Raw genomic sequence first — 12,273 nt, 5'->3', positions numbered from 1 at the left:
TATGCGCAATGGACTTCAAAAGGCCCATATTATGCGCAACAAAGGCCCAGCAATCCAGCCGGAGTTCTCTGACTTTACAAGTGAAGTGACAAGAAGCTGCTGACTCACACTAAAAAATTATGAGAATTTTAACTATTATGCCACATTAGAAACTCATCCTTAGCCAATGTACCACATTCAATATTCCCTTTCAAGATCTATCACTAGAATTTTTTGAAATGACTGTTATACCCCCCTTTATAAGTTACAATCTCATCTATCTATTTTCATCGTTATCGTCATCATCATTATCGAGCACACAGGGAAGAACCCTGATTTGCCGGCTTTTCTCCATTTTCAATCCCCCCAAGGATCTCACATACACATGAGTTTTCTCCATTTTCAATCCCCCCAAGGATCTCTCTCTTTGTTTTTTTTTTCAGAATAATCCCGATTCATCGCGATTGATTGTTTTGATTTTTTTATATTCCGATTGGATTTGGTGATTTCATAGTCCGATTTCACGGAATTGAATCGCCAGATCGCCTCCTCATATATATTTCTTGGCCCTTGTTTTTTAGTTTTGTCGCTGATCTTACTTTCACTACCGGATCTAACCATTCGTCGTTGGCATAGTCTTCCACTTCTCCTTGCAAGACTGATGGACTAATTAAACGTACCAGGTTGTCCACTATTAATCTTATTATGGACAAGTTATTTTACAAAGACAATACTTTATTTACCTGATAGACAAGTTTTACACTTGTCCACAATGTCCACTTGTCCTCTATTAATTTTGTCATGCAATAGATGATTCACAAAAATTCTAGGAAACAACATTTTTATTAACTGGGTGGACCAGTTTTAAACTCCCACAAAGAAGAGACAACTAGTCCTTTATTTATTTATGTTCTAGACAAGTAATTTAAGCTAATGGACAAGTTTGTATTCCCCAAATTGTCTACAAGACCCTCCATATTAGCAGGAGGACAAAAACGTCATTCTACCTCATATTTATGGTAGATCAGAAAATGAATTTTTATTGTGGTACATTTAGGGGGTGTTATTCAACCTTGTATTTTAATGGAGTTGGGTGTATTTCAAAATCCAGCGTTATTCAATTAGGTATTCTAAAAAATACAATAAAATTTGGTGTTATTGGATTAAACATTTGTGGGTTGATTTTAAAGCACTTGTAAAATTGTTGTTATTCTATTTCCAATGGATTTTGTTTCACTTTAGATTTTAACGTAATTTACATCCAAAACAGGAACAAACACAATCCTAACAATTTTTGAAGTATTTCATCTCTCAGACTTCTCATGAGTATCTCATCGACTCATGCTAAGCGGAGAAACCGCCGCCGGAGCTCACCCTGAAACCGCCGTCCTTACAATGTCAAGGATCTGTAAGGAAGCAGAGGACTTCCTTGATTACGACACAATGCACAGTCTATGTTTCCTTGCCGTTGTCCCCTATTGAAAGCTTAGCCGCTTCAGCTGTTTCGACGGATAGAAGTCTATGTGCGGCTGCGATTGTGGTTCCCACCAAGGGAGGTTACACGGTGGAGATTGTGGCGAAATACAGGCCGAGCGTTCCGATTCTATCTGTTGTTGTGTTGTGCCGGAGATTACTCGCACCGATGGACTTCGAACAAGGACTCGACGGAGGAGACGATTAGGTCCGCCATTTTAATAATTTAGTTTATTAATGTGGTTTTAATTCACAACCCAATTTATGGATAAGTTCTATTTTTTTTATTTACCTTCAAAAGTAAAAAAAAGTCCACTAGTAATGACTTTCAAAACCATCAATAATGTTTTTCAAATCCACTAATGACATCCAAATCCACATTCAATTCATTTACAAAACCATTAGACTCTAAAATCTACTAGTATTTTAAATCCATTAAAAACTTTGTTGAATAACACCCCCTTAGACTCGACGAACCATTTATAAGAAAAATCAGTTTCGTTTCCTAAGCAAGTAAGCATCATCAAAGCTCAACAAATCAAATAGTTTACACAATTTAGCAAAAATTAAACACCTAAAACCCCCCTTTAATCAATACCCAAGTTGAGGTAATATGAAAACTTGAAAACGCCCAATTTTACAGGTCTCGATAAGGAATTCAAACACCAAGTGCTTCAATAACATAAACCCAGATGGAAATATTCTTAAAGAATACCAAAAGATAAAATTTGAAAAACAGAAAAAAAAATACGACTTTACAAAAAATCTTAGATGAGATGACGACGGAGCAGACATTAAAAAAGAAAAAGGCGAATCAATGACAGTTCTTGGGTTATTAATTTCTTTGTCAAAACAGAATTGAAATCTCTTTGTCTCTGCAAATTTGTTTCTTTCTATCAATGGTTCACGGGAAGAAGAAGAAGAAGANTAATAATGTTTTTCAAATCCACTAATGAGATCCAAATCCACGTTCAATTCATTTACAAAACCATTAGACTCTAAAATCTACTAATATTTTAAATCCATTAAAAACTTTGTTGAATAACACCCCCTTAGAAAGTTTTGTAGGGAATGCGGTACATTAAACAAAATTCCCAAAAATTATTATCGTCCATTCACTCGCTCTTATCACAAACTCCAAACCCTCCCTACAATTCCCACGCGTCAGAACACTCCACTCGCTTAACTCTACAAAACCCTACAGCCTCAAACGACATCGTATAATCAAAACTGAAACGCACGCGCGCGTGGGTTAAATACAATTTTTATTTTTTTAATAAAGCCCACCTGACTCTTTCCCTTTATTCTTCTTCTCTCTTTTATTTTTCCCAATTTCTTCAAATTTCCCCAAAAAAAAAAAAACAAATCTCTCTCTCTCTCTCTCTTTCTCTCTCTAATGGCGGCGACATTAGGCAGAGACCAGTATGTGTACATGGCGAAACTCGCCGAGCAAGCAGAGCGTTACGAAGAGATGGTTCAATTCATGGAACAGCTAGTCACCGGCGCTACTCCCGCCGAAGAGCTCACCGTCGAAGAGAGGAATCTCCTCTCGGTCGCTTACAAAAACGTGATCGGATCTCTACGCGCCGCATGGAGGATCGTGTCATCGATTGAGCAGAAGGAAGAGAGCAGGAAGAACGAGGATCACGTCTCGCTCGTCAAGGATTACAGATCTAAAGTGGAGACTGAGCTTTCATCCGTCTGCTCTGGGATCCTTAAGCTACTTGACTCGCATCTGATCCCGTCTGCTGGAGCGAGTGAGTCTAAGGTTTTTTACTTGAAGATGAAAGGTGATTATCATCGTTACATGGCTGAGTTCAAGTCTGGTGATGAGAGGAAAACTGCTGCTGAAGATACCATGCTCGCTTACAAAGCTGCTCAGGTTTGGTTTTTTAATTTGGAGATTTTTAGGTTTTGTTTCTTGTAATGGTAATATATTCCAAATCTAGTAATTAGTTCCTGATCTAGAAATAGTAGCCTGGAATTGAGCTTTCTATGCTTTATTTTAGTCTTTGAGAAAGTAAGACTGTTATGTTAACTTGTTTATTGGATTTTGAAACTGTGATGGAGATTGATTTGTCTCTTTTTTTTTTATGTGATGTGATGTTTTTTGAAGGATATAGCAGCTGCGGATATGGCGCCTACTCATCCGATAAGGCTTGGTCTGGCTCTGAATTTCTCAGTGTTCTACTATGAGATTCTCAATTCTTCAGACAAAGCTTGTAACATGGCTAAACAGGTTACTACTCTTCTTGTTTCTTTTTTTTTTCACTTCTTAAGTGTCAAGTTAGAGTACCTTTTTTTGCTTTATGGTATATGAGTTTTGTTTTCTCCTGTTTTCTATAGCTTGATGTTTTCTCTTATGTTAACAAATACAAGTCATTGACCTGAGTATTCTCATGTTTCTTACTTGATGTTTTGACTAAGAGAATTGACCACTGGTTGACTAGTCTTGTTGTACCTCTTTCTTTCTTAAGATGTATTGTTGGATGAAGAACCAAATCTTTGGCCCTTTGTGTTTCATTTTGGATCACTCAATCTTTGGCCCTTTGTGTTTCATTTTGGATCACTTTGAATGAGATTGCTTGATGTTTTGACTAACAGGATTGACCATTGGTTGACTATTTCTGTTGTACCTTGTTTTTCTTTAGTTGTTTTGTTCGATTAAGAACTGATCTTTGATCCATTGTGTGCTTCGTTTTACATCAGCTTTCTTTATCAAAGTTTCTCTTCTTTTTAAGAATTACAGACATTTATAATGAGCAAAATCTTTGATCCATTCTGTTTGAACTAGAATTTTTCGTTCATTATCTATTAAAAAGATTTAGTAATGCAGATTTTATCATTGTGGGGGCATTCTAATTTTTTATGCTGGATTCACGATTGTAGGCTTTTGAAGAAGCCATTGCTGAGCTCGACACACTGGGAGAGGAATCCTACAAAGACAGCACTCTCATTATGCAGCTGTTGAGGGACAATCTAACCCTTTGGACCTCCGATATGCAGGTACTCACATTTGTTTATTCTGCACCTCTATATTTTACCCTCCATATTACTACATACCCCTTGATTGTCCTTCACTTTGAGAAATTGTATCTTAGTGTGATTAGAGTTTTCATCAAAATCCGAACCGGGCTTGATATCTGTAATCAGATGCATCATATAGAGACATCGAACAATATCTGAAAACTGAAACAACCACAAAACATTGTGTGCTGAGTTATTTCTACTCTCTATGTTCAGGAGCAGATGGACGAGGCGTGAGAATTTAGAGGAAGGGGGGAGAGTGTTTCCACCACCAAATCGATCTCAAAATCCCCATAACCTTTGCTCAATGTGAAAAATTATTTAAGTGTTTATGATGATTATGATTGTGCACAGCTTGATGATTTATCTTCTCTACTAAACCTCTTTTCTCTTAATATTTATTGTCTCTTGACTCTGCTCAAGCCTTAAAACCACTTTCTCCTTAGGTGACTCTAGTTAAATTATGATCCTTCTATGCTCTCTCCTCTGCTTGAATTTGGAAACCTCAAATCGTAGTTTTTTTTGTTGTTGGTGTGAATAAAGAAAAACGTCAAATCTTTTTGCCTAGATAAAAAAATCCAGTCAAAGCAAGGAAATTTGTGCAACATAAATTGTGGAAGAGTGCGACCATAGACATGCACACACGCATAAAAGAAGTCGAATCTCATTACACAAAGAGATGCAAAACATCAAAAGTGTACTTGGACCACTTTGTCTGTGCATTGCATGCATGAAACTAAGTATAAAATAACAGTCTTTGGTCGATTTCTGAGACAGAGAATAGTTTTCTCATATATTGCGCTTCAACTTTTCTTTTCTCCAACCAATCTTTTCAGAGAAAGATACTGTTAAAACCAAAGTTGCTCGCTCACACGTGATTCCAGTCCACGTTCATTACAAAACTATGTAAAGTTTGTCATGTTTAAAAAGTTTTTCTATGATTTTAAAGATGCAAATTCTTGAATTTAGTATATGGCTTTTATAAAGTAGTGGTATTATTTTGTAGGAAACTACGGATTTCTTATCTTCAATTTTTGGTTTTCAGTTCTTTTCTTCGAGTATTGCTTTTCAGTTCTTTTCAAAGTATTAATGTAATATTCAGCAAATGACATTTTCTATTGAAAGGCCGAAAAGACTTGAGATAAGAGTCCAATGCTATCTATAGTGATTACATATATGATATGACATAAACCTTAGTCCTTATATGCATTAAAAAAAAGATTGTGGCCTCAAGCTCCAAGGTTGGAACTTGGTACGATTCTGATGATTAGATAAATATGATTGTAAGTACTTGTTTATAAGCCTACTAAAATTTTTAAAATGCAACTTACTAAGTAAATTAGTACTTTTTGTTCATTATCTTCATCATATTTTGGTATTATAAATATTAAATAATTCAATATAATTTATTTATTTATTTACCAAAATCAAATTACATATTATATTTTGAATTGCAAAGTCAACAATATTTGTGGTTTATATAGCTTTAGCTTTGCAAAAATAGTTACATCAAATATCATTGGTTTAATCATCATTAGTAATGATTCATTACATAAAACAAAAAGCATAAAATTTATCGACGAGTAATCCAAAACTCATTTAAAAAATCTTAATTTAGAAAACGCATATGGTTCGTCATATTTTCTGACTATAAAAGAACGAATATCTTAGCTGTTATACAAAATAATCTCAAAAACTCAAATTATAAGAAATGAAAAGTTTAATTGGCAATAATTATTACATAAAACAAAAACATAAAATTTATCGACGAGTAATCCAAAACTCATATAAAAAAACTTAATTTAGAAAACGCATATGGTTCGTCGTATTTTCTGACTATAAAAGAACGAATATCTTAGCTGTTATACAAAATAATCTCAAAAACTCAAATTATAAGAAATGAAAAGTTTAATTGGCAATAATCATTACATAAAACAAAAACATAAAATTTATCGACGAGTAATCCAAAACTCATTTAAAAAATCTTAATTTAGAAAACGCATATGGTTCGTCGTATTTTCTGACTATAAAAGAACGAATATCTTAGTTGTTATACAAAATAATCTCAAAAACTCAAATTATAAGAAATAAAAAGTTTAATTGGCAATAGTCATTACATAAAACAAAAACATAAAATGTATCGACGAGTAATCCAAAACTCATTTAAAAAATCTTAATTTAGAAAATGCATATGGTTCGTCGTATTTTCTGACTATAAAAGAACGAATATCTTAGTTGTTATACAAAATAATCTCAAAAACTCAAATTATAAGAAATAAAAAATTTAATTGGCAATAATCATTACATAAAACAAAAACATAAAATGTATCGACGAGTAATCCAAAACTCATTTAAAAAATCTTAATTTAGAAAATGCATATGGTTCGTCGTATTTTCTGACTATAAAAGAACGAATATCTTGGTTGTTATACAAAATAATCTCAAAAACTCAAATTATAAGAAATAAAAAGTTTAATTGGCAATAATCATTACATAAAACAAAAAAACATAAATTTTATCAAGAAGTAACCCAAGACTCATTAAAAAATCTTAATTTAGAAACGCATATGGTTCGTCGCATTTGCAGACTATAAAAGAACGAATATCTTAGTTGTTATAAAAAATTATTTTAAAGACTCAAATTTATAAGAAATAAAGATCAACCATTGACCCAAATCACATAAAAATTTTCCTAATTAGTTTACTTATGAACAGAATATTTATTTCCTTGATGATAAATGATTTGAATTTTCTCATATTTTCATCTTTTGTTCACATTTCCTCTCCTACCAAAACAAAACAAAAAAAATCACATTTTTCATCTCTTCCTCAAATATTAAAAGCTCTTCTCTCTTTCTTTATTTATTTTTGACCCCAAAGCAAATTCTACCAACAGCAAAAACAAAACAAAACAAAAAAAAAATCCATAAAAAACAGAGACCAAAATCTTTTTCTTCAGTTCAATCTCTATACTATAAAAACGATTCTTTTTTTTTTTTTTGTGTTTGTTCCTCCAAATCCTGTAACAGTAAAATTTGTATAGATCGAAAAAGCAACAATTTTTGACGCTATTGTTAATGGCAGAATTTGTAGAACCAAATTTCCTCCTCTCTTCAGAGACCATCAATTTTGATGATGAGAAGAAGAGCAATTTTGTCGACACAAGCTCGATTTTTCAGATGGGTTTCCCTCCGGAGAGCGAAGAGATCATTCTAGAGATGATTGAGAAACAGAGACAACACTCTCCGAGAGATGATTACCTCAACAGACTCAGAACTGGTGATTTGGATTTGACTGTCAGAAGTCAAGCCCTTGACTGGATTTGGAAGGTCAGAAATTTATTTTTTCTTCCTCTTCTTCTGTTGACTCAATTCTTACCAAGTCAATAAATAATGTGATCTGAAAAAGACATGACTTTTGCCTTATGTTTGATCTAAAAATATTATGTCTTTTGATTATTTACAGGCTTGTGAGGAGCTTAAGTTTGGACCATTGTGTATATGTCTAGCAGTTAACTACTTGGATCGTTTCTTATCTGTTCATGACTTGCCTGTAAGTCAGATATAAACTCATCATCATCCCTGGCTTTAAGATTTTATAGTCCCTTTGGTTGTCGATTGAAATGGTTTTATGATTCTTCTGCAGAGTGGAAAAGCTTGGACAGTACAGCTGTTAGCTGTGGCTTGTTTGTCATTGGCAGCCAAAATAGAGGAAACCATTGTTCCAGAGTTAATACATCTGCAGGTTCTGTTAATCTCCCCTTGTCATGTCACTAGTTTGTAGTTTTATAACAAAAGTTAACATTTTGGTAATGATGATAACATTGATAGGTTGGAGATCCCCTGTTTGTGTTTGAGCCTAAATCAATCCAAAGAATGGAACTTTTGATGTTGAGCGTATTGAGATGGAGGTTAAGAGCAGTGACGCCGTGCTCTTACATTAGATACTTCCTGAGTAAGATCAATGGATATGATCAAGAACCACCTAGCAGATTGTTGTCCAGATCACTACAAGTGATAGCCAACACAACCAAAGGTGAAAGGTTTATCCTTTTTTCATTGGAATTTAGTTTTTTTAAACCTCAGTTTTGCTTATGGAGTATGGGGCTTTGTGGACTTTTGTGTTGAAAATGATTGATGGTAGTTGTGAATATAATGTGATGTGTGTTGGCAGGTATTGACTTCTTGGAGTATAGAGCTTCAGAGATTGCTGCTGCAGTTGCTCTTTCTGTTTCTGGAGAACATAACACATTACAGTTTGACAAATTCTCCTTCACTTCTTTCTTCTCACACCTTGAAATGGTAAGTAAAGTCACCAAAAGTCTCTTTCATTTACAAAATTGGTGTTTCAGTCATTCTGTGTCATACATATACATAGATAAATGCATACGTTAATGCACGTTGTCTATTTATGTCCTCTGTTTGAATACCCCAAAACTAGACCCAACAAAAGAAAAAAGACCAACTCAATTATAGGCTTTTCAACTTTGAAGTCTCGTGACACATTCACATGTTGGTAAAAATGTTATTTTTGTTTTGTTTTTCTCACTTCAGAATCTGATTACAATCAAACTAGATGACTTACTTGGGTCCTCAAAGGGACCAAAAAAAAGGGCTCAAGCTTTGTCTGTTTTGATATCTTTGTTTCAGTTTTGTTTTTGTATCTGAGTGAGTTAGTGTGTGTGTGTGTATATGCAGGAGAGAGTGAAGAAGATTGGTGAAATGATAGAAAGAGATGTGTCAACTTCATGTTCACAAACCCCTAATAATGTAGTCTTACCATTCAAGACTCTCTATTCTCCTTCTCTTTCTACTTCTTCTGTTTCTTCCTCCCTCACTTCTCTTTCCTAATTTCTCCTCTCTTTTTTTTCCTGTTTTTCTATCTTTTTAAAATGTTTTAATTAAATTTTTCATCGATAAAAGAAAAATAAAAAACAAAAAAGTCAGAAAAAAATTGCAGATTTTATTTTTCAATAAGAGAAATAAATATGAACAGTATTTTCTTTGTTAAATGGTAAAATGGTTATGTTTATAAGTGTGGTCAGACTATTTATTATTTAGTTCCCGCCAAATATAAGAGCCAGGGAAAAAAACTGACACGGTTGAGATAGAGAGTTGACTTTCGTACGGCAAACAAAGACCTTTCAAAAAAGTTTGTAGTTAATGGGCTTTAAATTCTAGCCCATGAGCCCAGTTCTATGTTTATTTTACTAGATTCTTCTATCTGTTTGGGCGAGGACTACTACTTTATTTTTCTAACACTAGGTGCTTCCCCACGCTACTACTTTATTTTTCTAACACTAGGTGCTTCTCCACGCAACGCGTGGGTTGTGGTGTAGTTGGTATTTTCTTATTTTTTTATATCTTTTTCATTTTTTTTGTATTATTTCATTTTAATTAGGCATATACGGGTTTTTCCGTCACTTTTATTTATACACTATATATTTATACCATTTCGTTCAGATGTGTATAATTGTGGCGTTTATTTTTTATGAATTATGAAGTTGTTGTTTCTTGCTTTTGAGGATCCAATCTTATCATTGACTGATATTGTTTCCAATACATTTATTGTATTATAGATTTTTTAATTAACTGCTTATGTAAACCCTTCATACGTTGATGTTGTAATAATAAGTTATTTTTTTTAAATATCTTCCGTGTAAGTGATTATGTTTGTATGCCCATGTTTTGGTCTAATATCAATAAGATCGTTTCTGTGTTTCTTTAGTTGGCTTTGAAACCAATATTGAGTTAAGCAAATAATTGGTCGAATTATGGTGTTAATAAGTAATATAAATTCTTATGTATATATATTGTATATATGTGACTATAAATTTAGCTAACTAAAAAATTATGTAATATTTAAATACAATCTTGAACATATATATATATATTTTTATTTATGGGAGGATTGTATGAAATTATTGGATAGAAGTTATTTTTGAGTTAAATGACCTTTAATGTCTTTAAAGTGAGTTAAATATTAATAAATTTTTATATGTGTCTTGACTTTTTTTAAAAGGAATACCAAGTGTTTCCTTCCAAATTTGAAGTGATATAGTATTTTAGTTTTCTTATATGATTTTATGAACTTCAATGTAAAAGTTTTTCAAAGTAATAAGTACACTCACTGATTGAATTATAAAATTTGGAGAAATGTTTATTTCGTTTAATCATCTGCTCTTTTAAATAAATTAAATAAGTATGTTGTTATTCCTACAAATAGGACAACATATATTATAGTTTAACCATGGAGTTAAGCAATGGAAATGGAACTTGTGATTGCAAGACAAAATGCTTATATGTTACACATTGATCGTTTAAAAATGAATAGGAACATCTAATTCTCAAATAAAGTTGATTGTTTTGTTAAAACCAACATATGTGAATTTAAATTTAACTATGCAAATTTAAAAATAAAATATGAATAGATTAGAAAGGCAAGAAATATAAAAGAAATATTTTTTTATATAAATAAAATAAAAATTGAAAACAATGTTAAATATATATAATACTTTCTACATTAAAATATAGAATCAAACTCTTACAAGTTACAACACATATGAGATATAACAACATTTGATATTGGTAGGAGAGGAGGAGAGAATGTTTACTATAAGATGGTAATCCAAATTAGATAATGGAGATGAATCTTTAAAAAATAGAACAATGTAATATCTATATATATATAATACTTTCTAAATTAAAATATAGAATCAAACTCTTACAACACATATGAGATATAACAACATTTGATATTGGTGGGAGAGGAAGAGAGAATGATTACTTATAAGATAATAATCCAAATTAGATAAAGGAGATAAATCTTTTAAAATAAAAACAATGTAAAATATATATCATGTAGTCTCTAAAATTAAAATTTAGCATTAACAATTTACAATGATATTTCATTTTTTTTTTAAAACCCATACAACAAAAATAAGAAATCAAAAATAACAAAAAAAAAAGAAAAATGATTTGAGGTATTGTAGAAGAGAATGAGAGAATGTGAAAATGAGATAGTAAAAGAATGTCAATATGAGAGAATGATAGATTGAGAGAATGCTTATTTATATGATAAGAAATGATGGAAGTTACATTTAGAACTATGGAGTTACAATAGTAATTTATTGTGTTTGAATAAAATTGAGTGGTAGAATATGATTAATGCATAATTTATTTTATTTTCAGTTATAATTTTATTTTAATGTGTGAGTTAAATGTATTGTGTTTATTGGATCTTAAATATTGTTTAAAGCAATTAGAAAGCAAATAAAAAAATAAAAAAAAATTAGAAAACATTAAATGAAAATCAACCAATAAGGAGAGACCAAAACCTTACTTTTATATATATGATATATTGCTTTAAACTTTGAAATGAGAAATATATTATAAACAATAATTTTACATGAGAAATATATTAATTTAGCCAACCAAAATATGAATATAAGTTTAGCCAACCAAAATAAATAAAAAATATTAAAATTTAACCAAAAATAATTTCTCTTGAAAGATAATAAGTTAGTAGGAGGAATGAATTAATGTACAATTATTGGATAGGAGTTACATTTGAGTTAAATGGAGTTACATGTCTTTAATTATAAATAAATATTTTAATTTTTTATAACCTAAAATAAAAGGAATACCAAGTGGCTGAATCAAAATTCACATGATTTGGTTGTTTGTTGATATAAACTCAACACTTACACATAATATTTCAAAATAAAAAATATTACTTTTTAAGTGACAAACTAAATTAGTTTTCTTATAAAATTATATGAATTCTTCAATCTCA

General features: G+C 31.6%; 2 protein-coding genes across 2 annotated transcripts; both read left to right on the top strand.

Annotated features, from left to right (window-relative positions):
• LOC104769249 (14-3-3-like protein GF14 lambda) lies at positions 2,782 to 4,913 on the top strand. The gene is made up of 4 exons (XM_010493411.2): positions 2,782 to 3,334; positions 3,569 to 3,691; positions 4,342 to 4,458; positions 4,696 to 4,913. Exons 1-4 carry the CDS (start codon positions 2,849 to 2,851, stop codon positions 4,714 to 4,716), a joined length of 747 nt encoding a protein of 248 aa, XP_010491713.1. The 5' UTR covers positions 2,782 to 2,848; the 3' UTR covers positions 4,717 to 4,913.
• LOC104769247 (cyclin-D4-2-like) lies at positions 7,323 to 9,377 on the top strand. The gene is made up of 6 exons (XM_010493410.2): positions 7,323 to 7,808; positions 7,945 to 8,031; positions 8,125 to 8,223; positions 8,310 to 8,514; positions 8,653 to 8,780; positions 9,177 to 9,377. Exons 1-6 carry the CDS (start codon positions 7,557 to 7,559, stop codon positions 9,327 to 9,329), a joined length of 924 nt encoding a protein of 307 aa, XP_010491712.1. The 5' UTR covers positions 7,323 to 7,556; the 3' UTR covers positions 9,330 to 9,377.

The sequence above is a fragment of the Camelina sativa genome, chromosome 20 (assembly GCF_000633955.1).
Source record: "Camelina sativa cultivar DH55 chromosome 20, Cs, whole genome shotgun sequence".
Lineage (NCBI taxonomy): Eukaryota > Viridiplantae > Streptophyta > Magnoliopsida > Brassicales > Brassicaceae > Camelina > Camelina sativa.
The sequence above is the reverse complement of the archived record's forward strand: the minus strand, read 5'-3'. Positions and strand labels throughout refer to the sequence as shown.

Bases quoted from the DNA above. Each gene is read 5' to 3' on its own strand.
- LOC104769249 (XM_010493411.2), top strand. From the start codon at position 2,849: ATGGCGGCGACATTAGGCAGAGACCAGTATGTGTACATGGCGAAACTC. The intron at 3,692-4,341 runs GTTACTACTCTT...TCACGATTGTAG, and splicing joins CTTGTAACATGGCTAAACAG to GCTTTTGAAGAAGCCATTGC. The intron at 4,459-4,695 runs GTACTCACATTT...CTCTATGTTCAG, and splicing joins TTTGGACCTCCGATATGCAG to GAGCAGATGGACGAGGCGTG.
- LOC104769247 (XM_010493410.2), top strand. From the start codon at position 7,557: ATGGCAGAATTTGTAGAACCAAATTTCCTCCTCTCTTCAGAGACCATC. The intron at 8,224-8,309 runs GTTCTGTTAATC...TAACATTGATAG, and splicing joins CAGAGTTAATACATCTGCAG to GTTGGAGATCCCCTGTTTGT. The intron at 8,781-9,176 runs GTAAGTAAAGTC...GTGTATATGCAG, and splicing joins TCTTCTCACACCTTGAAATG to GAGAGAGTGAAGAAGATTGG.